The 24,168-nt window shown below is 47.4% G+C and overlaps 1 protein-coding gene across 1 annotated transcript in view; it reads left to right on the top strand.

The window, feature by feature from the left end:
• CACNA1C (calcium voltage-gated channel subunit alpha1 C) overlaps positions 1–24,168 on the top strand; it is a 603,963-nt gene that overhangs the window by 428,022 nt on the left and 151,773 nt on the right. The window contains exon 9 of the mRNA XM_054577199.1: positions 5,363–5,535. Within this exon, the coding sequence (XP_054433174.1) occupies positions 5,363–5,535 (173 nt within the window). The remainder of the gene's footprint in view (positions 1–5,362; positions 5,536–24,168) is intronic.

The following is a 24,168-nucleotide window of genomic DNA, read 5'->3' on the forward strand; positions in this document are numbered from 1 at the left end:
TCCTTGGTTCCACAGGGAAAGTCATCTTCCTGATAGTATCAAAGGAGAGATGTCAAATGATAGCAGCCCCTGACGTGAGAGAAAAGCTGTTTGAAGACCATTTCCTGGTCTGACTCAGTCCCAGGGAGAGGGGTGTGTAAAAGCACTAGCCCAAAGTCTGGCAAGTGGTAATACTCAGGATGTGCGCTGATGCTGAACAGGAACACTAGGCCTCAGACCTCAGCACCTGTGGGTCCTTGAATTTATGCATTGGTCTCCTGAAGACTTTCCCCAGCCCCTGCTTCTGACTCATTCCCGGAGCAGCAGCCTGCTGCTCGGATCTCTGAATGGCTGGCAGAACATCTCCCAAGGCTTTGTGGGTCTGTGGGCACACCCTCTGCCCAGACGGAGAAGTGTCCCTGTGAGAGCAGCTTCCCTTCCTGGGTGAGGCAGCCCTCTCTAATCTGTCAAGAGGGCCCGCCAATCTGTATGGGCCACCCTGAGTCCGTGAAGTAACATGACCTAAACTCAGGCTCCTGCTGGCTCACCTGGTGGTGGCGGTTTTGATTTTGAGTCAGCGTCTTAATTAGTCAGGACCACAACTATGCAGCAAAACTCCCACTTATTCATCAGTCAGGGCCCTGGTTAAGCCAGCGTTTCAGAAGCTTTCAGGAGCCTCAGAACCCCATGAAGTTCACTGCAGCAATGACACACCAGCGATAACCAGCACTCTCCATGCCAGCCTCTGTTCTCATTGGTGGAGGAGCTCATGCAGCTCTCACAGCAACCCTATGAGCTGAGTGCTATTCATGTCTCCATGTAACAGAAGGAAAGTAAGGTTTACACAGAGAAACTACCTCACTTCTCTAACAGGTAAAAAACAGAGGGTCCAGATTAAACCCCGCAATGTGAACCCATAGCCTCTATTCCTGACTTCCATCTTATACTCTCCCCCAACCAATTTGGTTAATCCTGTGTCCTGAAGTTACAGTCCAGAAGCAGGGTGCAGGATGAAGAGCCAAAGCTGCTATGAGGAAGGGGGAGAGCAGGCCGGGGCACTGGCCCCTGTCAGGCTCCTGGGGACAGCCAGGGGAGCAAGGGTCCTGGGAGGAGAGGTGCAGAGCCACCACTGGATGGCTGCAGCGGGGAGAGCTGTGAACCCCGGGGTTGCTGGCCCGCAGATCTCAACAGTCCTTCAGAGAGAACAGCCCCCACCCAGCAGCACTGCAGGCTTGGAGCATTCTGGGACTGGGGGCATGACCCCCACAGCTATCAATTAAGAATAATATTTTACAGCCCAGTGCAGTAACTCAGGCTCAGATTATATCCTTCAGTCACCAAGAAAAGGCTAAATTGTGCTTGGAGCTTGCTACTCATGAATGTAGGGAATATGACAGTCTCCCTACATTCATGAAGTCTCCATAAAGCTTTCATTTAAAAGGTGATAATCCAAAATTTTGGTCATCAAAGGATCCTTTAGGTATCTTTTGTCTGTAATACTCACATATCCAGAACACCGTATTCCTGACAAGGCCAGGTGATAGAGTCAGGGTATAGGATATGCATCTCTGGGTTTTTCAGAGTGCTTCCCTGTTCTTTATGTATGGGCCCTCACAAGCCACAGGCCTGGTGCTATACAGGAATGAATCAGGTTGTATTTGCTTTCCCCTTCAGAACTCTCAGCCTCCAGCTTATCAGAATTAAAATGGCAGTGACGATGAGATTCTTGAAATTGCACTGGAAGCTGTAATCAATCGAAAGTCTTGGACCCTGGAATGTAGCTGCTTTTTGTTTTTAAGTGATTGTGAACAGAGGGCTCCAGACAAGGGCTTTCAGTTGACAAGGGGCCCAGGATTTCTCCAATGGATAGGCACATGGTTCTTCCCCGCCCTGGGAAATGGGCATATCTCCCTTCCCCCAAAAGCAAAGAGCCTGGTTGGCAGGCATTTTACATCCTGAGAACATAACCAGACTGTGGCCCAGCACGCAGGTCCAGAAGGAAACAAGGGAAATGCTGGGCCATACATGCCTTGTGGGTGGAAGCAGAAGAGACAGCAACATAGACAGTCAGTTCTTATTATTCTGTGAAGTCACCACAAATGCTGAGTATCAAATACTGAACATGCTCTTAGGAGAAATACAAGATTAGGTTCCCGCAAGTCTCTGATCACAGCATGTTTATCAAATGAGCAGTACATAACCGTGTATTTTGTTTGTTTTTATTTAAATACACTTTATTTGATATATGCTGTGGATTTGTTAACATCGAATTTATGGCCAACATCTCTGTAACTCAAGCGTGAACAAGGCTTGTCCAACACATGTATTTTCTCTGTGAGGCACAAGGCAGCCTTCTTGTACCTAGGGACACTGGGCAGCACTTCAGCAGTATGCTTGGGCGCCATTTTGAACTGCAAAATTACCAACAAAAGGCACACATATGTGGCACTAAACAGATCCTAAAAAAGCCCTTTGTTCACAGTCTAAGCTGAAACAAGCATGCAGAGCATCACCTTGTTTGACCTCAGCTGGGGATGTGACTCCAGTCTTTTGCCATTCTACAGATGTCTGCAGATAACCTCAAAGGCATAGCAGTTATTCGCTCAGGGGTTAGAAATAAATTTTAGCGAGTAGGCAAATTTGCAAATACAGAACCTAAATAATGAGGATCAACTGTACTGATTATAGAGAGCCTAGAGCACCAGCGTCTGTATTGACTGGGTTTTCCACATGCCCCTCCCTTGGCATGCTGGTTTCTGTATTAGTGAGTCCAGGTCCTCTGGCTCTGCACTCCATCCTCATTTTTCATGTTGGCTGTTGCTGGCCAGAGTTGTGCTTCTGCTGCATGACAAACCCCACAGCTGTGACTAATTGTCTAGCCAGCCCTGGTCCCTGGGCCCAGCACTGCCCATCAGGCAGGGGCCTCATGTCTTCATTAGCTCAGTCCCCAGAGCAGGTGAATGGCCGGCATCCAGGCAAGTAGATAAACAGAGCCAGGCACTGCCACCCGGAGAAACCCACTGCATGGGGCCTGATTGTGCCCCACGCTCCCTGGTGGCCAAGGGGAGCCACGGGGCTACAAATCTGACCCTGCCACTTTTCTATGCTTCTCACACCGTCGTCACACCTCAGTTTTCTTTTCTCCCAGTGGATATTTATTTTGAGTTCCCAGAGGTCTTGGGGTACAAGTGGTGAGCTTTTATGCCACAGGGCAGATGCTGTAACAAGACTGAGTCCATCGTCCCTACCCCAGTTTGATCCCAGTCCTAGTCTCTCAACTCTAGAAGAAGGATGGGTAGTTGTTAAAAAACTAGAATTTGGACCCTCTGCAAAATATTCCAAAAGAGCTAAAGTAAACCCTCGGCTATTTAGTCCCCTTACAACCTAAACCCACTCCACAGGAAAAGGAGTGGAGAGTACAAATGTTTGTGGGCAGAAGGAGAATAAAGAGAGGGGGTCCAGAAGTGTAGTTCTAGAATTGATTGGCATGGGGAGGGATCCTCTATATGAAGTGACTGTCTCCAAAGAGCAAGCCTATGTCCTGGGGCAGTATGACCAGGTATAGAGGTTTGGGGGCAGAGGGGCTGGCATCTTTCCATGCCTACCCCCAATAACAAAAGGAGAGAGGGACAAAAGGAGAGAGAGAGCAAGGCTTCCACCTTCACTGCAAGATGTTAATCTGGCCCTTTCCCCTGGCATTAAACTCCCTGGGAAGGAAACGAAGGTACCGCCAGTTGGCAGGAAGCCCAAGAAAGAGCAAGTTCAATCCAATTAGAATTGGATTCAATCAAATTTAAGAAGAAAATTCCATCCAAACCAGAGCATCATTAAGGCAGCATTTGAAGAGAGCTCATTAGCTTGAGAGCCCCCACATCTCCCAATTTAAAAAGTTCCCTAGGCCACTCCCAGCCCCACCGCCTTTTCACCATAAAAATGGTGAGTGCTAAAATCTGTGCTCTCCTGAGCATCACTAGCAAGATGCAAATAGTCAGCATTGTGTGTGGTGAGCTACCCAACATCACCGAGTGGATTCAGGAGCTGAGCCTTTGCCCCTATGGTTTGTTGGTGTGTCCTTCCTTCCAAGGTGCCTTTTCTATAGAGAGTTTGGCTTGTGCAAGAAATTCTTGCAAGGTGGTTTCTGGAGCCTTCCACCCTGAACTATGTACCTTTACTGGTGAGAGAAGGAGGAATCATGTTTCTAAGAATTGAGATGCTCAGTGCAACACACACACACACATCACTGAAAGGCCCACTTCCCACAGACTGAGTATTAAACACAGGAATGCTCCTGGCTTTGCAAGTTAAGAATTAGCCTTCTTGATTATCGTCTTCTGCTGCAAGCCCCACCTTGCTTGGAAAATAAATTCGAAGTCAGATGGGAAATAAGGACAGAATCATAGAAAATAACAAAGAAACAGCCACTCTGTCAAATTTTTCAATAGGCCCTTCTTCCAGCAAACCCCATGAATTCCAGTTTCTACTCATTATTACCTTAAAGTGAGTGCATCATTTAACTTTTATTTCAGCTTGATTTTATGTATTTTTCCATTCCGATTAGATTTCTTTTTTAACCAAAAAGGGAGACCCCCAGGACATTTTCTTGTGTTTGGAATCCTCATTTGTTCCCATGTGAGAAAGGACTTTCTCTAGATTAGAAATCCTTCCAGGCAGCTAAGAGTGGCAGGATGAAACCTAGTCATGAGAATGGAGCCCGAGGAGATTCAGTCCTTCGAGTCTCAAATCAGTGGTGTGCTGGTGAATGTTTGATACTTGGCTCACTGGGCTTGGGGAAAGCCCTAGTTTATAACATTTGCCATTTTCCATGGTGTTAATACTCCCACCATGGCCAATTTCAAGCCATCGTGGAGACCTCACTGAAGCCAGAGTTGGGAAGAACCACACACAGGTGGCTCTCGGGAGCCACTGTGGTTGAGTGGGCATCAGCATGCCACTGCTCCTAACACTTTCTGTCATCCAGAGGCTCTCAATAATTTTCTACTGCCACCCAATACTGGGGGAAATGCAAAATAAATGCATGTTCCATACTGTTGATAGAGGTTTTTTGGGTTACTGTTCAGAAGGAGTTTCCAGGTCACTGGAGTAGAGTTTAATTAAAGGAAAAACCTGTAATCGTGATCCAGGAAAAAAGGAAATGGATTTCATCCCTCCCCTTCAGTGACTCCTTCCATTTATGTGAGAGTAAAGACAAAACCTGGGAGGACTAGAGAAAGCTGTCTGTGGAAGTGTGGGTACGTGGGCAGGCTGCCTAGTGCAAAGCGATTCACTTTCGTTTCCCCTTGTTCCCGTCTCTCCTTCATGCCCTACCCGCTCCTTCCTTCCATCCATGCACTGCCCTGCCCTGTCCACTCCACACTCTCTGCAGAGAGTTCTCCAAAGAAAGGGAGAAAGCCAAGGCTCGAGGAGATTTCCAAAAGCTGCGAGAGAAGCAGCAGCTGGAAGAGGACCTGAAAGGCTACCTGGACTGGATCACACAGGCAGAAGACATCGACCCCGAGAACGAGGACGAAGGCATGGATGAGGAAAAGCCCCGAAACAGTGAGCAGCCCTCCTCTGTTTTGACTGGGTTCTGGGAGAGGGAAGAGATGGTGGTGAGGACAGCAGGAACCTTTCACCACCGATCTTTCTTTACGGTTACTTGTCTCCCTGGAGCAACACTGGTCTCATTGATCACCGTCATTTGCTACTCATAGAAGTTAGTCACAGATGTGAAATAATTGCTGTTGATCTATAAGGCCCCATATTCGTTTTAGAATCTTTGATCTTAAAGACAGCTGAGATTTTGTCAAGGTAAACTCTCTATTTCTAAGCTGGGCCTCTTCCTCCAGGCTCCATCTCCTTGGGAAGAGGGGCAGGCTCCCTGCTTCAGCCTTGTTCAAAAGAATAATTTCACCGTGCAGCTCCCTGGAAAGCAGGATTCTTGCCCCCTTTGCAGCAGACTTCCAAGCACCATTGCACTTTCTCATAGGAAAGGGAGCCAAAGGTTTCTCCTAGGGAGGTCAGATTCAAAATGCTAAATGGGGAGACTGAGGAAGCCCAGAAGCATTTGACAGTTAGGTTATAGAAATGAAGCCAAATCCCTTCCTGTAGGGGCATGAGCAGACTGTTGGCTAGGCTACTGCTGGGACAGAAATGAGGGTGATGGATGACACCAACTCACAGGAATAGGAAAAATTATGAATAGTGGGAATTCAGGCTCTCATCAGATAAGCCCAGTGGTTCTCCAAGTGTGGTCCCGGAACCAGCAGCACCAGCAGCACCCGGGAACTTGCTAGAAATGCAGACTCTTGGGCTGCACTTCAGATCTACTGACTCAGAAACTCAGATGCAGCCTAGCAATCAGTTTACGTAAGCCCACTGGTGATTGCGCTGCCGCGTACGTTTGAGGACCACTGGTTATCTCTAATAACTCTCCCCATTTCATTTGATGCCCATCTCTGTGACTACCACACACTTCCTGTCTCCTTCTCTGTGCAGTCTTTCTCTCTCATTTCATGTCTTGCACAAGTGCATTTTTGCCCTCAAGCAACGTAACTTTAAAACAGTTCCTAAACATTGAGCATGCAGGGAGGTCAGGAACCAAACAGGTTAAATAGCCATCCCAGGCGGCTACTGTATGGGGTCATGCAGGTGAAGGTGGGAAGCCAGAAACATCCCCAGAGTGGGGAGGGAGATGACAAGTCCCCCGGGGCTCAGGGACACTGATGGAGGGAAAGCAGGATGTCGTTACTGATCAAATGCTCCTCTCCTTAGGGAGGCCAGGAAGGCCGCAGGACTGTCAGGAGACCCAGAGAAAATGATGGTCTTCCTATCAGTTTTTAAACCCCCGTGTGTGTAGGTACATGTGTACATATATATCCTAGCAAAAGTATGTAAATACAGTGAGTCTAGTTCCTCAGTCTTGTGAGTAGGCATTAGTTACGTCCACATGTTCAAACTCCCCAACTGATTTCTGTATGCTTCTACTCGTTAGTATCTGCATTCTAACTGGCAGTCTAGAGAATGGTCAGGTGGAGGAAGTAGGGAAGAAGACAGCCAAAGATGTTCACAAGAACAGAATCTCTGCTCCCTCATTGCAGAGACTGAGAAGCCATCCACCAGCTCCTCCCTTTCTGATAACTGCTCAGGAGCAAATACGAAATTAAAACACACAAACAACAAGGGACCGGTAACGGCATAATTTAATAACCTAAGGAGGCCTTCACGCTCTACTAAGTCATTTTGCAAGTTGGAAGACAAGGCCTTCAATGGATTGTAACAATGAGCAATGATGCCACTGAGGGTCTTCCTGGAAAAATGCTTGGCAGATTCTATTATAGTGTTGCTGCAACTGTGGAATAGTTCATTAGCTTGTGGCACGGGGTGGCATGGTAAATAAATACCACAGAGAAGCTTGCCTCAGAAACACGGAAACTGGTATCTTGGCCCCTCTCTGCATCCTAAGTCAGGGTGGAGCCCCAAGGTCACAATTAACGCTGATGGCAAGTTTCTTAGCATACTATTAAAAATGTGCGGCATCCGCTACTTGCTTAGCAGTCAGTTGCTGCCCACAGACACACGCAGTTATTCTGTTCTCTCCTAAAGCAAGAGCTTCTGAGGAGAAGTGTGCCGCTTCCATGTCCTGACCATTAAATGGGTAAATTCCATGGAGAATTCTTTGCTGCAGGGAGCAGATCACAGGGACAAGGCCTCTCTTCCCACATTCTTGGCCAAGCTTTGGGAAGAGCGTGATGAACTGCCTATTCCAGTGGACAGAATCTCTGCCAAGATTTTCAAAAGCCCAAATATGGATGAAATCAGACTCTGGAGACTATTGTTCCTCCCATCTCGTACTCTTCCCTGATGACTGGAGGAGCCTTTGGTGTCTGCTTCTTGTCCTCAGTCAGCCTGTCCTAGGAGAATAGAATGAGAACCTACCTCCTTCCATGGTAGAAATGGTGGTGGAACAGTTCTATAGGGGTGGGGCAAGGGAATGAGTACATTAGAAAGCAATATGTAGAGTAAAATAGACCCATGCAATGAAATGAATGTGGGAGACATGGTGATGGAGCCAGGAAACCAGTCTACAGGACTGTGTCCATTGGGGAAGTCCAATTAAAGCAATTGATTTGATTATATTATTATGAAATTGGCAACCTAACGGATTTGCAGAAAAGGCAAGCCTATGGCTCAGAAACTATATTCCTTTCTTCAGAACATCAGAGTTTGCCCTTTAAAACAAATACAAGGTGAGAAATGCTGCTATAAATGGTATATATTTCAATTAAAGTAGCATCTTAACCTTTGAAATTGCTAAAAGATTACAAAATAGTGTGTTTGCCAGTTCTTTTCAGCTCAAAACTAAGTAGTCTTTATGGATAAAAGGCATTATCACTCTTTATCAATGGCTCTGGGAGCTTCTGCTTCACCCCAGGGCGGAAGCCTGTCAGCACTTCCAAGAGTCCACTGGTGGGGGGGAGAGGTGGCTGCAGTGCAGGACAGCGCAGTGACACCTCATTACCTGGTAGTGGGCATACCTGCAGGAGCCCAATCAGTCATTTTCGCTAGAAAAACCTACAAAAACCACTGAGGAAGTAGAAATAACAGTATTAGGGAAGACAGAGAAAAAGGGGATAGTTAAGAGGTACTTCTCTAAGTAATTAGAATAAATGATGCAGCTGGTAAATTACATACAAAAATAAATTCCAGTTCATGCTTCTACCCATCCATCTGCCAGTTAAAGGCCTGCTCTGTGCCAGGCTCTGTGTCAGGTGCAGGGGAGATGGCAATGAGCAAAGCAGTCAAACACCCCTGCCCTTGTGGAACTTCCCTTCTAGAGAGGAGACCGACAATAAAATAGATGTCAGCGAGTGATAAGTACCGTGCCAAAAGATGGAAGAGTGCGAGGGGGACAGAAGTATTGAGAGACTGTAATTTAGGCAGGGTGGCCAGGCAATACCTCATTGAGAAGGTGGCATTTGAATGAAGACTTGAAGACGGTAAAGAAACGAATGCTATAGCTACTTGGGAACAGAGCATTCTGGTAAGAGGGAGCAGCCTGTGAAAAGGCCTCCAAGCAGGAGCATGGTGATGTATATGAGGAACAGAGAGAAGGAGAGGAGTGAGGAAGGGGGAGAGAGGAAGGCGACGAGGTTCAGCATGAGGTCACCAGGTAGAGCATGAGGTAACCGGGAAGTAGATCAGAAAAATCACTGTAAGATCTTGGACTTTTACTAGGAGTGAGCTAAGCAGCCACTCAGTGAGCTGAGAAGTGACAAGACCTGACCCACATTTGCCAGAGGCATCCTGGATGCCACATGCCAAATGGAAAGGAGGTGGGCAAGGGCAAGGCAGGGAGCCAGGGGAGGCTCCTGCCTCAAGAGATGGTGGCACCTTGTCCTGGTAACAATGAGGTAATACAGTCAGGCTCCCAAATGACATAATTTGCTGATATATCAGATACTGGATCTAAGAGAGAGAGAAATCAATCAATCAATCAATCAGAGTGTTTGCAGGGTAATTGTCCTAAACAGCAGTAAGAGTGGAATCCTCATTTACTGAATACTGAGATAGGGAAAGCTGTGAGAGGAATAGGTGTCAGGGCCAGAATATCAGGAAAACCATCTAGCACCTTCACGTTTGAAATACCTATTTGACATCCAAATGTAGAAAGTAAGTAGGCAGCTGAGGTCAGGAGAGAAGTCTGGGACAAATTGTATTTTGAAAAGTCAACAACATGTAGGTGTTTAAACCTGTTTGTCTGGATGAGGTCGCCTGCGGAGTAGTGTAGATAGATACAAGAGGCGGCCTACAGCTCCGTGACCACTGCTATTTGGAGGCTGGGGCGATAAGGGAGAAGCAACAGAGGAGGCTGAGAAAGGTATGGCAGAGAGAAGGTGGAAAAGGCAAGGGAAGGGGCAGTGCTGCCGAGAAGGCAAGTGAAGTTGGCGCCGGGAACTCGCATTGGACTTAGCAATGTGGGGTCTCCGGCCAAAGCTTGAGAGCAAAGAGTCTTGTTTTGTGAGTGTCTTGAGTCTGGAGATGTCCCACAGTGGCATCAAGCAATGCTCTGCAGACCTCCTGATTTGGGCCCGGCCTAGCTGCCGGTCACCCAAGGGTTTCCAGGACGGGGAAAGGAGACGCATGTAATCTGCCCTACCTGGGGCCCTAGGGGTCAGGATCCAGCCCTTCATTGGATCCCAATCTGCAGTTGATTACAGACAGCCTTGGGGAAAAGGACAACATTATATTCATGAGCCATTTCAGTGCCGAGCAGACAGAAGAGAGGCAAGAAAGGGACATGCTTGGACCCTGCTGCCCTTTGTGCCACTTCCTGAGTCGGCGCCCATGGGGGTCTTGGTGGCAAACCCCTCTGCTCTCTGGAAGAGAGAGGGCCATGCTGAGGCCTTTCCCCTCCCACAGAGCAGCAATGAGCATCCCTTTTAAAGGAACCAGTTCCAAAAGTGTCACTGCTGCACAAGGGTCATTGTCATCAGCCGAGATGCACTATTGCAAAGCACAGGGGCCGTTTCTGGCTCATGTCGAGTCTGATAGAAGGCCAGACACACAGAAAGAGATAAAGACAGGAATTTCTTCTTTTTACTCCTCAAGATAAAAAACAAACAACCATGCATTTATTAAATATATATCCATGTAGAAATCTCTCTCCCTCGAGTCGTTAAGACAATTTCAATGCAGTCCCAGCCATCTAAACCTTGCCATGTAAGACAGACATGTATGTGGATGAGCATATAAGAGACAGGCCCTGCAACCCAAGCCTTGAACTTCTACACAGATAAGCAGGGTTGAATATTTACATCAATGGCTTTCACTTATGTGAGTCAGAAGCCACTTCTACAGTCATCATGAACAACACAGTCACATGGCTGCCACCTTCCTGCGGAGTCCGGAAGTCTGCCAGCCAACAGAGCTGCCGGTTGCCCTCGAGAGGGCCCCGCATGGCGGGAGAGTGGTAATCTGAGTACCGCTGACTTACATTATATATATATATATATATATATATATATATATATATATATATACACACACACACACACACACACACACACACACACATACACACACACACACACACACACACACATATATATGTGTGTGTCAAGGGCAAATACATTAGTATTTGAGTTTTTATTTTACATTTTAATCAGTGCACTCAGTTGTTACCTTGGACTTAGCTCGTGGCCACAGGTTCCCACATGTCTAGATTTCTGTGACAGAGTCCCACCAAGCATCTGGCTCAGATGTCATGAGAAGAAATGATTGTTTTCTCTTTGACTCCTTTCTTATTTTGCACCCTTAAGTTATCATGTGTTGGGCAGAGGGCTGTACTGACCCAGTGCCACTCAGTGAAAGCAGATGTCTCTGTGCAGACCCCAGGTATCTCTTCTGCCCCTCCCATTAACTTTCAGCTAGTCCTAATCAAGCTCTAAACCTTTAGCTGGAAAATTACCACAGAGATCAGTGAGGAAACTGGTGTCCAAGATGGGGAACTAGTCACCAGGGCTAACTATTAGGATGAAGCCCAGGTCCCCTGAGTCCCCACACAGGACTCTCCACCATACTGTAGACACCTCCACACAGAGGCTCTCCGCGGCCCTCCCTTCACGTTCCCATGATACTTGGGGCATGCCCTCCTCTTGGCATGTCTACTAGGCTATGCGGTGAGGGCTGCAGCTGGCTGCCTTTAGTTCATCCTTGTGTCCTTACTGCTGACACAGCCCAGGGCACCCACTGCCTTCCATCCAGGGTCTCGGCCCAAACCAATATCTTCCTAGCCCCCCTTTCTCCAGCAGCTTCAGCATCTTACCAGCGAGCAGGCAAGAGATCACTCTTCATCCTCCTTCTAGTTCTTCCTTTCTCCCTCTTCTGTGAGTCCTCCATGGTTATCAATTCCTGCATTCAGTCAATTGCCAAGTCTTATCAATTTACCTCCTAAGAAGTCCCTCTTGCCTGCTCCCTCCTCTCGTCTCCACCCCTGCTCCCCTAGACTGGTAGCCACCTGTCTGCCCTGCTCTCCAGCATTCCTTACACATATCCTGGACAACGTGGACAAATCGGTCTTCCTAGAGCTGACATGTCATTCCCTTGCTCAAAATCTTTGTTTCTCTCTCCATAGCTACACAGTTAAGCCTTGACAGATAGGAATAGCTGGTGCACGAAGGGAAAATTTAAAGCTCCTCACCTTGCAAACAAGCTCACCCAGGGTAGATCCAGTGGTACATAGGATTTTAGAGCTGAGGTTTGTGTAGGGGTTGTATAGTTAAATTCTCTCATTTTACAAATGAAAGAAATTGAGGCCTGGAGAGAGTAAAGTGATTAGCCAAAAGAAACTCTGAAACCAATTATAAACTTCATGTCTTTACATAAATATGTTCACCATCACTAGTCATTAGGAAAATGCTAATTAAGACCACAGTGAGCTATCACTGCACACCTGTCAGAAGAGCTAAACTAGGAAGCAGTGAGAGCACTAAGCTTAGACACGGATGTGGAGAGAGATTGGATCCATTGATGGCGGGACAGAGAATGGTACAGGCTTTCTGCAAAACAGACTTGCCATTTCTTTAAAAAACAAAGAACTATATACCTTCCTAGCAGTTACACTCCTGGCAATTTACCCCAGAGAAATGGAAATTATATCCACACTAAAATCTGTGCACATTTATTCATAGAAGCTTTATTGTAATAACCCCAAACAAACCACATATACCTCCATAGATGAATGGTTAGACAGCAGTACATCCATGCTATGGAATACCACTGAGCAATGAAAAGGGCTGAACCAGCTTGCTCCTACTGTCCACGCAAGACTGCCACTTGCTGTTTCTGGACCTTTGTTCATCTCTCCTGCCTCTGCCAAGAACACCCTTCCCTCTTCTACCCTGTCTCCCAGCGTAGTACGGGGGGTATGTTCTCACTAACACCCCTCCGGACCTGCACCCTTGGGACAGGCTCCAGAAGAGCGCTCTGTCATATAGAAGGTCCTTGGGAGGTAGAGAATGTGCTTTGCTAACTTTTTATCCACTCTCCCGTGCACCATTCAGGACAGTGATTAATAATAGATTTTCCCCTCCAAAAAATATTGAAGAATTGAATTGAAACCTCTTTGAAGCGAGAGAATAAAGCTTCTATATCTCCACATTCCTACTTAGTTGGCCAAATACCCTTTGTCTCGTCTTTGCTGTACTCATGGTAGGCCCTCAGGGAATGTGTTGTCATTGGTTGTGTGGGTAGAAATTATTTAGGAATTTAAAAAGTGGGCCTAGAAAAGTAGGCCTGGAAGGAGTTAGAAATGGATCCATTTGAAGAGAACACTGGATGGTCAGTGGAGCAAGGGGCATGACCTTGCTCACCCCTGCTTTCTCTCTTTGAGGGAAACCGTCACTCCACAGCCTGTGTGGAATTGCTTTTTGGATTCTGAGGACAGACAATGGATACATATCAGCCTCTGTGGGCTCTCCTGGGCTAGCAGGCCAAGCCAGGACTGGGGCAGGGTCATGCAAAGGGGGCAGAATTTAGATGATCTCATTCCTCTCTAAGATCATCTCATGTGGGCACTAATATTCCCATTTTATACATGGGAAGACTGAGGCTCAGAGAAGTTAATCTGTTCATGGTATACACCTCATATGTCTCACCTAACCTCAGGTCGGTAGACTTGAGTTCAGTTCTGCTGACTCCGTACCACACTCCTCTGTACCTCAGTCCCTCCCTCGGTCATGTTGATTGTCCTCCTCCTCCAGCAGAGGGGAATGAGAAGGGGGTCCTTCCAATTCCCCACCCAGAGTAGCCTCTTTATTTCCTTTGTTATTGCATTTATCACCCTAGTTTAATGTGCAAAGCAAAGTGGATGGAGGAAAGGAGAAGACAAGCAGGAAAAAACTGACCTTAAGTGTTAACATATAAAGGGACAGGAGTTTGAGTTTTTCTTAAAGGGGAAAGAGAAAAGGTAAGCTTTATGATCATAAGAGCTATGTTGGAAGCATGAAAGCAATTATGGAACTACCTTCCTCAAGGGAAAAAAAAAAGTTAACAGATCAAAAGCCTCCATTTGGAATGGTTTAAGAGACAATCTTGCATGCAAGGAGGCATATCCATCATGACCTATCAGAGTTTCTTTCAGTTTAGGACTTCTTTTGAACTTGATTAGAGGAGCGCAGTGGTCGACCAGAGCACTTGGGAATGAGGTATTTCAGCTCACTGACCATCCATTCTCCTGCCTTGGCAAGTACACCGGGAGGAACATGGAGTAATCTGTCTCCGCTGACACAGGACCTTGCGGAGCTCCAGGGCCGTTGCTTCTGAACCTCCGCACCCCCGGAACCTTGGCATTGTGGGGGGCCTGGAGGGGATCTCTGGCCAGGGATAGTATCACAGAGAGAGGTTCGTTTGTGGAGTTATGGAGAAGTCCTGTCACCTACCTGAAGCCCCAAAACCCTTTGACAAATTGACCTGCCTGCTCAGCCTCACCCAGGGTAGGCACCCAATAAAGTGCTAATTTGATTTTAATTTGGCACTTTGCAAACAGATCCATACACCTAGGAGCTGAGAGTAGCTCAGCAGAAGGATTGAAGGGGGAGATGAATCATTATAAATTTCCCTTTGATCCATTTTCTCTGTTAAGCAGTGCTCAGCCTCTACACAGAACCACCCAGGAGACAGTTTCCCTTGGCTCCCACCACATCCCTCCCTTGCACAGAACCACTGGGAGATAAAAACCCCACGTCACATCAAGATAACGTTATCTGTCAGGAGGCTGTTAGTGGAGTGAGAGAGTGACTGCTCCTGCCCCTGTGATTGCTTGCTGATGTGGAAAGTCATCTGGTAATGGAGGGAGGTTAGCCGCGGACTGTGTTTCCGTCACTGCGGTGCGTGGCATGGGGGCTAGTGGCAAGAGCACAGAAACTGGGGTCGCTGGCCTCAGAGTATAGGCAGTTGTGGGGAGACCTCTGGAGCCACACATATGCGAGATTGTCCTGCTGGTGTGACAGAGACATTTGTGCATCCACTCAACACATATTAAATGCCAACTGGGCACTCAGAATGCCAAGATAAATAACACAATCTGTGTCCTAAGGGGACTTACACCCTAATTAAGGAGACAGATGCACAAACAAACAAATTACAGCAATGAACTGAAGGTATGAACAGGTACTGGAGAAATACAGAGGAGAGAGAACAGAGTTTGGAAGAAGGTAGAAGGGGCTGCCCACCCAGAGAATGGCTCTGGAAGAGGTCCTTCAGAGTCAGGGCAGGCCAACTGTAATACGCAACCCCCACCCAGATCAAGTCTCAGTCACTTGTTACAGTGAAGGTTGTTTCTGCTCCACAGTTCACTGTGGGTTCGTTGTTGGCAGGAGGGGAAGTTCACCTCCACAGTCTTCAGGGACCAGGGCTCCTGCCCTCCAGTGGCTGTACCACCTCCTGGGCCACAGAGGTCTCTTGGGATCCCTGCATCTGGCCAGCAGAAGAGGAAAGGCAGAGGGAGCATCGAGGGGGGTGTGTGTGGGGAGGTTTGGAGGCCAGGCCTGCAAGTGTGGGCGTCACTCCCATCCACATTCCTTGGCCAGAACACAGTTATCAGCTCCACCAGGCTTCCACAGGGCCAGGAAACAGTCCCACTGAGTACCCAGGGGGCAAACAATTAAGTTGGGTGGACACACAACAGTGTCTCTGCTGCCTGCAGATCAGTAGCAGTTTATAGACCAAAAGGATGAGAAGGGGACATTGTAAACTGAGGGAGCTGCATATGTAAAGTGTAGAAGCAAGTAACAGGAGAGGGAGGAGCAGGAAGAGGAGGAGAGGGAAGGAAAGAAAAGATTTAATTTAGGAAACACTGGAGAGAAAGCAAAGATTAAGCCAGAAAAGAAGACAGAGGCCCTATCTCAAAGGGCCTCAGATGTGGACTTGATCCTGTGGATAAGAAGGAACCAGCAGAGAGATTGAAGCGGAGGTACCAGTTCACTGTCACAAGGTCACTGTGTCCCTGCGTGTGGACAGCTGGTTGGAGGCAGGGAGAACCTGGAAACAGGGAGAGCAGTTATTTCAGAGGATGATGGACCTGACATGAGAGTTGTTGGAGGAGGCAATCGGAAAGATGGCCTTCCTAGTCGCCTGCCCTCGGCGGGGCCGGCGGAGCCGGGCATCTTTCGGATAAGCAGCTCGTGCCTCTCCACACTTACCCTCCTGTCCTCCTGCGGGCTGGTCTGTCCTGTCTGCCTAGCAGAGGGAGCCCTCTCACACCCTTTTTCCCTGCTGTCCAAAGCCCTGTTTTCTGTCTGTGGCCATAAACACACCAACAAGCAGGCCCTTCACCCTAAAAGGTACCATGTGCAGAATTCCAAATAACTCTGCCTCATTTAATTCCTGTCTTATGTGGCTTATTTAAAAAAAAAAAAAAAAAAGAAGAAGAAGAAGAAGCTGAGTAACACCCAAATACAGGGCTTTGATGGCCCTATCCTTTAGGATTACTTGAGCAGACAGAAATACACACGCCCCTAGTGATAGCCACAGTGTCCCAGAGGCGGCTTATGTTCCCATGTGTTGGAAAGGTTCTGCCCTCTTAAAAATCCTAGTACCTGCCCTAAGTACTGGACTGTTCTTCATTCTGCTCACTTTGTGTCTAAGCCTCGTGGTTAGAGGGACAGGACTGAAGCCTGGCCAGGAACAAGAGTTTCCTAAAGGGATCTGCTTAATAGAAGCTGGGGAGATGGTGGAATTCTTAAAAACAGAAGGAAAAATGTCAGTGTTAGACTGGGCTGAAGGCAGGGAGAAGATGGGAAGCTGAACAGGGGAGGGCTGGTACATTTATGTTTTATTCCTGCCTTAGTCTGAACTACTCTAACAAATTACCACAGACGTTGTAGCTTAAACAATGGGCATTTGTTTCTCACAGTGCTGGAGGCCAGAGGTCCAAGAACCAGCATTGTCTTGGTGAGGGCCATCTTCCTGGTTGACAGAGGGCCATCTTCTTGCTATGTCCTCACACGATGGAAGGAGTGCTAGCCAGCTCTCTGGGTTCTTCTTCTAAGGCACTAATCCCGTTTGTAAGAGCTCTACCCTCATAACCTAATGACCTCCCAAAGGCCCCATCTACAGATACTATTGTATTAGAATTAGGGTTTCAACATAGGAAGTTGGGGACAACACGTTCAGTCCATTGCAATGATCTTCCTATATCCCTCTGCTAGGCTCTGGATTCTTCGTGTAGCCAAGGGGGTGGCTCCATCACAATCAGAACAATCACAGCATCCTAAAATCTTCATGGACAAAGGGGTCCCCAGGTCGTGGAGTCTGTTTCCCAGCCTCTGGGCAGAACACATATCCCCTGTCCTGCCTTCCCCCATCCGTGCTCCTGGGGCCTCCACAGGACCTGTCTCCTGTCAACGGGTTTATTTTCTGAAGACAGAAAAGGGCAGATCCTCTCTGCTCACAGTTCTCACAGATTCACTGTCTCTTAGAGATCCACACAGGTTTCCATACTGTCTCGGGACAGAGCAAGGAAGGTGCTCACACGTACCGTAATGGTAGCTGGGAGAGAAGCGGGGTCTTGTCCTGAAAGGCTTCAGAATTCTGCCACTGGGAACCGATGACTGGGGCCTGCCTTGTCGCTATGTCTGGTCTGAAATCAGATGGGGCCAGATCTGGTTGAGCAGAGACTATATAATGAATCAGACACACAAATTAATTCTTTATCTTCTATTTCTTTCTCATTCATAGAAGAGGACATGAATATTTCATGCTGTTTTGATGTTTTACTTCATATACTCAACCTCTTCTCCCCTTCTTCAAGTACACCCAGAGAAATGTCAGATATATTCTTATTTTATTTCTCTTTCAGTGAGGCCACTGAAGAATGGCCTCTTAAGAATGACAGTCAGGAAACGGTTAAGAGAATACCAAGAATAAATTCCTAGCTGCTCCTTTAGAACCAGAAAGCTGAGTATGTTTAAGGCTTGAAAAGGTCAACTGCCTTCTAAGGGGGCAGAGGTTTGATTTCATCCATTATGTGGTCTTTGGCATAATGCTCATTTCATTCACTGGCTGAAATGGAGATTTATGGAGTAAATGTTATCACAAGCTGAGACTTAATGAGATCTCAACGGTATCTCCTGGATGTAGTGGAAAGCAACCATTTTGGTAATAAATAGAGAACAGCATCTAATTTGTAAATTCCTCTTTCCATTGCTAAGTTTAATCAGATCAGTGAAACTGAAGGGGATTGTTGATGACCAAATATTATTTTCCATGCTTTACTCTGGCCAGGAAACATTACTCATAACGGAAATGGCATGTTGCTCTGGCGATGGTAAGGGATGACATTTGTCATTAGGCTAACCCAATTGTTGCAGGTTAAAAAATATTAGACTAAAATCTATTTACACTGAAGTGGAACCAAGGCCCCATATCACTCTCTAACTAGTATCACTGGTTCACAGAAGCAAAACTTCTCTCCCAGAAAGTTCCAGAAATGTGCCGCAGCGGCCATCCTAAGGGGGCCCACGAGCCCTGTGCTCTTGTCTTGGCCCACTTCAAGCGTCCAGTGTCAGGCTGGGTGAGCCTCCATGGCACCCAGGCTGTGGTCTCATATCCTTTTCGACCTGGCAGGGAGCAGGTTAAGGGAACAGAGCACAAGCTTCGACAGGTCCTTTTTCAGTTTTGCGTTAATAAAAAGAATGAAAAGAATGAAAAAGAGTGGCGCAAAAGGGAGGCTGATACAGCTATCTTTTTTCCACTTGAGCTTAAATATTTTTTTCATGATTAATTATAGTTGAAGGTTTTTACAAATGATCTTCTCACAAGTTGCTAGGCAGGGACCATGTCACAGTAAGTTACTGAGAGCAGACAGTGGTAGCTTCATGACTATTTCATGACAGGACTGGTCACAGTGATGAAGCCATCTGGGACTGATGGCCCCAAAAAGGACATGGTTAACTTCAGCCATATCAGCCTTGGGAAACATATATCATCACCGATAAGTGTTTAGACTCTAGATGACCTTTTAGATGCAAAGCAAGTGATCCTAAGGGTGTTCTCTTTGGCCTGTGTTTTGCTTTTTCATGTCCCAATAAATATATACAGTGTCCAGGCATTCTATACACAGACCGTTATTCTTGAACATCGTAGATGAAAGCTCCCACTACCACTTACTAAACACATATTATCTTTATTCTTTACTTAAACCTCCAAGTTTGGTGTTATTAGCTCCATTTTTTTTAGATGAGAAAGATGAGCTTCAGATAATTTGCCCAAGACCGGACAGCCAATAGCAGGCTGAGCCAGGACTCACACCCAGGGCCAGCTAACTGTAAAGCGGGGAAAAAGGTGAACACAAAGAGTAAAGTAGCCCCCAAAATACCTGTGGATAGGAAGGTGAGATGGGCGTGGGAAGGGGGAAGAAGACCCAGGAAAGGAAATCGGAGGATCTGGTTTCTAGTCTCAGGTCTAAGACTCTGTGACCCTAAACAAATTCTTCCGTCTCTGGGCTTCAGTTTCCTAATACGTAAAAATAATACATGATCTCTGGCTTTCTATAAATTCTTGAGTGTTCTGATCCCTGGGAACTCCCTCTGACACAGGTTTTTTCTTTGGGTTCTACATTCCAGAAGTGAAGGGTGGCTGGGAGGGGGAGAGAATGCCTTCATTTTGCAGACTCTGGTTCTCTCCCTCTTGGCCAGGCAGCCAGTGGCTACAGGAGAGTATACATTGTCGACCTAGAAGGGTTGGACAACCTCTCTCCAGCATCCAGCAGCCTCTCCCCGGCCCACGCCCTCTCTCTTTTCCCAGAGCCAGTACCCAATCACTTTGAATGGTAGAATCTGAGTTCTGGAAAGTGTCCCAGACCCTCTGTCCTCCTCACCTCAAGTCCCCATCTATGCATGACACTTCTCTACAGTGTCCCCCTTCCCGTTCTGGATCACTGCGGTAGGAACTCCCCAGGTCACAAGAAAAGCCTTCCATTTTTGTGCAACTCCAATTCTTTGAAAAGTCTTCCTTCTCCTGAGCTGACACCCGGGGCTGTTTAACTTCCACACAATGGTCTGAGGTGTCATGGGTTCCACTGTGTCCTCCCAGTGGCGCTGCTAATTATCCTCGTTTGGCCAATGACTCCTGCTGATTATTTTTCTGTCTCCACTCTCCCTTCTCTCTTACATTCCCATTAGGGGTGTGCTTTTGAGATCATCCCCTGCCTCTTCCCAGTAACCCAGGAGGGAAGCAGGGAGCTGTTAAAACAATATATCGGGGTTGGTGCTGAGCAGCACTCTGCCACTCAGAACTCCTGAGCAGCCTGTTCTGTTTCCATAACACCTCTCTGCCTTCTTCTCATCTTCCCACATCCTGTTGATGCAGCCCCTCTTTCCTCACCTGTGCTAACCTCAGTGGTCCCTCCTACCTGCAAGGAGGCTCACTTTCCCACAGTATTGTTGGAATTAGAAAAAGGCCACTGTTCCTTTCTGCGTTCCCCAAATCAGGCAAATACCCTGTCTTCTCACCTTTTTTTTAGCAAGCCTTAGGTAAGGGTTACTCCTGCACTGCAAGCCGCAAAAGCGATAGAGTGGTTTGAATCCTCTCGTCTTCCCCAGGTCCCCACGCCCCTGCCGGGGCATTACTGTCTACTCTGCAGATCCAGTCCAATGCACGCAACCAACCCTCCCTTTCCTGACAGGAAAAGCCTTTACCATATCCCACCCACCAAGACCATGGCTCCAGATAAAAACCACAGCCTCTGTGTTCTTTCCTTCCTTCAAGGTTTTTTGGGCCACTGAACCTGCAGCAGGAAGCCTCATAGACTTTGGGCATCAGAGGGGATCATAGATAGAGGCAGCCGACACCCCCAGGTGAACCCAAGGTCGAGCCTTCCATTCAGAGTCAATTTCTGAAACAATAGCATTTCCACTTCCTGCCAGTGCCCCCAGGCCTTTTGCTTGTTGACTACTGCGGTCCCAATTCTATATGGTTCAAAAACCTTTTCTATCTTCTAAAGACAGAATAGTCCATCTCTCTGACAAGCCCAACTTTCATGCTGCAAAATTACAGAAAAGTTATAAGATTAGGGAAAAGAGGGAGGACATATGTAGGGTGATTAATACCTTTGATTCAGAGTCAGTCTTGAGAGGAAGAATCTGGAGGAAGAGGCTACTCAGTAGAATAATAAAAGTGGCATTGTGCGGCATTAAAATCCATCTGTTCTTGCCCATTTGGTTTGGGGTTGGTTTCTCCTTCTCTGTGATTGGTTCAGAGTCACCCCAGCTGCTGTGGGCATGAGCAGCCACTGCCTACCTGCGGCCACATGTTGGCCCTTTCCTCTAAATAGCACAGGAGGGAGGGAGAAGCCTTGAGTGGGTCGCTGACTATGCGCATCCCAGTGCCAGCTCTGGTGAAACACGGATGAATGAAACTCTGCTTACCCTGGCCCCATCCCAGACATGCGCAGTCCTACGCTTCTGAGGGTGAAGAAGTAGAAGAAAGCTGAGTGAGGAGTGTGTGCTCAAGTACCCACCGGTATTTGTGGCATGCCTCCCGTGCCTCCAGCAGAAGTTACAAGTCCCGTTTCCAGCCCCATAACACTTTCTATCTGGCTGCCCAGAGAGGTCAGCTTGGTGCCAAAGGTGACATGCTTTCTGACATTTTTGTGGAAATGCAAGGACAAGAGAGTAGAGCAGAGAAGGGCAGGTGGCACTGGTAAGGTGCGATGAGCAGAGCCTTGACTCCTCCACCCATGCCTGAGTAACTATCAAAGGCACATGGGGCTGGGGAAGCAAGAGGGAGCAGAGGACAGACACTTGCATTCTTGTCCCAGCTCTGCTCACTCGAAGCCTCCATTTTCTCCTCTACAAATTGGGAATGAAGACATCTTCCTGGTTGTCTCCCCAGATGATTGTGAGGATTAAATATCATTTTACGAACATGTTCTAACACCACACAGTGTTGTCCCCTTATCTAATGAGCAGAGAAAGAACTATCTGTGTACCAGAATTCTATTCCACATGGCACAGATGGCCCCTGTTTCTGGAAGAAGAATGCTGTGTGGTTTAAGAGGCTTCATGAAGGCAATAGGCCTTGGAAGGAAAGGGGAGGAGCCCAGGGAAGGTCCCAGCCAGGCAAAGACCAGATCTAGGTGGACAAGACCTGGCAAGGGCCATGCATGTGTCAGGCCTTCCACAAAATGGGGTCAAACCACGCTGACCAAGTGTGGAATATTCTGGAGGCGAAGAGTAGAGCCAAATGCCTGGACCAGAGAGGCTGAACGCTGGGTAGAAGTGGAAAAAGAGGTTGGGTAGGTAGAGTAAGACCAAATTTAAAAGGGCCTTGGGAGAAAGGCTGAGCGTTCGATGTGGTGAGTGTCAATGATGTGATATGAAGAGATGGAGCTGAAGGGAGACTCGTCCATCCCATGAGAGAATTCAGTAAGTGCTTCAAGAGCCCCTGCTCTCTGGGCCAAGTCCCTGCTCCCTCACAAGTGATCAACAACCTGGTGTTTCATCACGCAGAGCATCCTTGCTTAGAAAGCTCATTTTGTTTTGTTTTTTTCTAACGTAAAAGAGATCCTAGGAATCTCCTTGCAAACCCCAAGCAAATGCCTCAAACTTCCAATACTGAGCAACTCCTATCCTCTCAAGGCAGCCAGACCATTTTGGAAATGTTTCTTACATTAGGGTAAAATTCTCATTCTTTGATGCCTATCCCTTGCAGAACTCTAGGTCCTCCCATGTGAAAAGATGAGATGGTGATGAGGTCTCCCAGCTTACCATGTCTAAATTAAACCTTTCCAGTTTCTTCGTAGACCACGACTTACAGCCAGCCCTCTGCCATCCCAGAAATCCACTTCTGGCCGCTACCCTTCTTTGACCGCAGTTCTGAGCTTTGACCATCTGTCCTAACAAGGACTGACTTGCTAAAGAGGGGCGCATTGCCTCCCATACTGCTGGAGGACCTCTCAGTGAAGGATGCGGGCAAGTAAATCAGCAAGGTAGACCAGGTGGACTGCATCCTTGGCCTTGCCACCAGGCAAGAAGGAGGAAAAGAAAAACTGCAAGCATCCAGCAGGCAGAGTTAGGAGATTAAAGGACTTGCCTCACAAGGGGGCAAGCTGATTGATATTCTGACAGCTGCCCATAAACTCATTCATGAAATTATGGAGCTGAACAGACACCATGGGGTTGGAAACTAAAGTGACTCACTTCACATAAACGCCACTAATGGAAGCAGCCTGGAAATTTAAGGCAGCAATTGACTTGCATGCTGGAAGGGAAGGCAAGACTGAGACCCTGGTGAAGAAAGTATTGCTCCTTGCTCCAGATAGCTCCCCCTCTGCGGGTACCCACATCCTCAGAGATTGTGCTGGGCCCTGCAGGGCCTCCTGGCAAGAAATGTGACTTGGGTCAAAATTATCTTGAGCAACAGAAGGCAGTGAAGTTGAAGACAGAGCCCAAAGCAAAAAGAGTGGATTTTGAGTTCTACATAGCTGTTGTCAACAGTAAAGAATAGGGCATAGCTCACCCACAAGGGAACTTTTAATTCCGGACCAGGGAGGGCGCCCTGGGCCTATGCTCGGCCATGATCACCAAGGGTGGGCTTTCAGCTTCTCCTTGATGCAAGTAAGTGACACGTGAAAAAAGGAGGGATGACTGGGTGGTGGAAAGAGGCCTGGACCTCTACCACTAACTAGTTGTGTGACTATGGGCAAGTCACTGACCCTCTCTAGACGTTAATATTCTCACTTGTAAAATGAAGGGCTGGCCTTCTCTGTCTAGACCTGTAATGCAGGCATGATTTAAATTTATTTTGCATCATGGAAACTGAGCTACAGAGGAGTGAAGTAGCATATCTAAGGTCACATAGCTCCAAAGTGGCAGAGCCAGGACCCAAACTCAGGCCACCTGTATCCAGGGTTCATGTTCCTAACCACACTGTTGGCTTCCTGTCTCTCCCTGCTCACCCAGAAGCACTGGCAGGCAGGTCCCGGGCAGGATTATAAAATGAGTGGCTTCTCCCCGGACTTCCACCTGCACTTTCTGCCCCTCTCCACGTAAAGGTACAAGCACATCTTCAGGATCTCTAGTCCTCTCTCGTAATTAGGAAAGGGTTTTATAAATTCATCCACTATATTTAGTAGCTGAGAGGGCTGACTTGGCATAACATCTACTGCCATTCAAATGCTTGATATCATTA

This window comes from Pteronotus mesoamericanus, unplaced genomic scaffold, assembly GCF_021234165.1.
Source record: "Pteronotus mesoamericanus isolate MK-2021 breed Mesoamerican mustached bat unplaced genomic scaffold, CSHL_Meso_final contig_41, whole genome shotgun sequence".
Classification (NCBI taxonomy): Eukaryota; Metazoa; Chordata; class Mammalia; order Chiroptera; family Mormoopidae; genus Pteronotus; species Pteronotus mesoamericanus.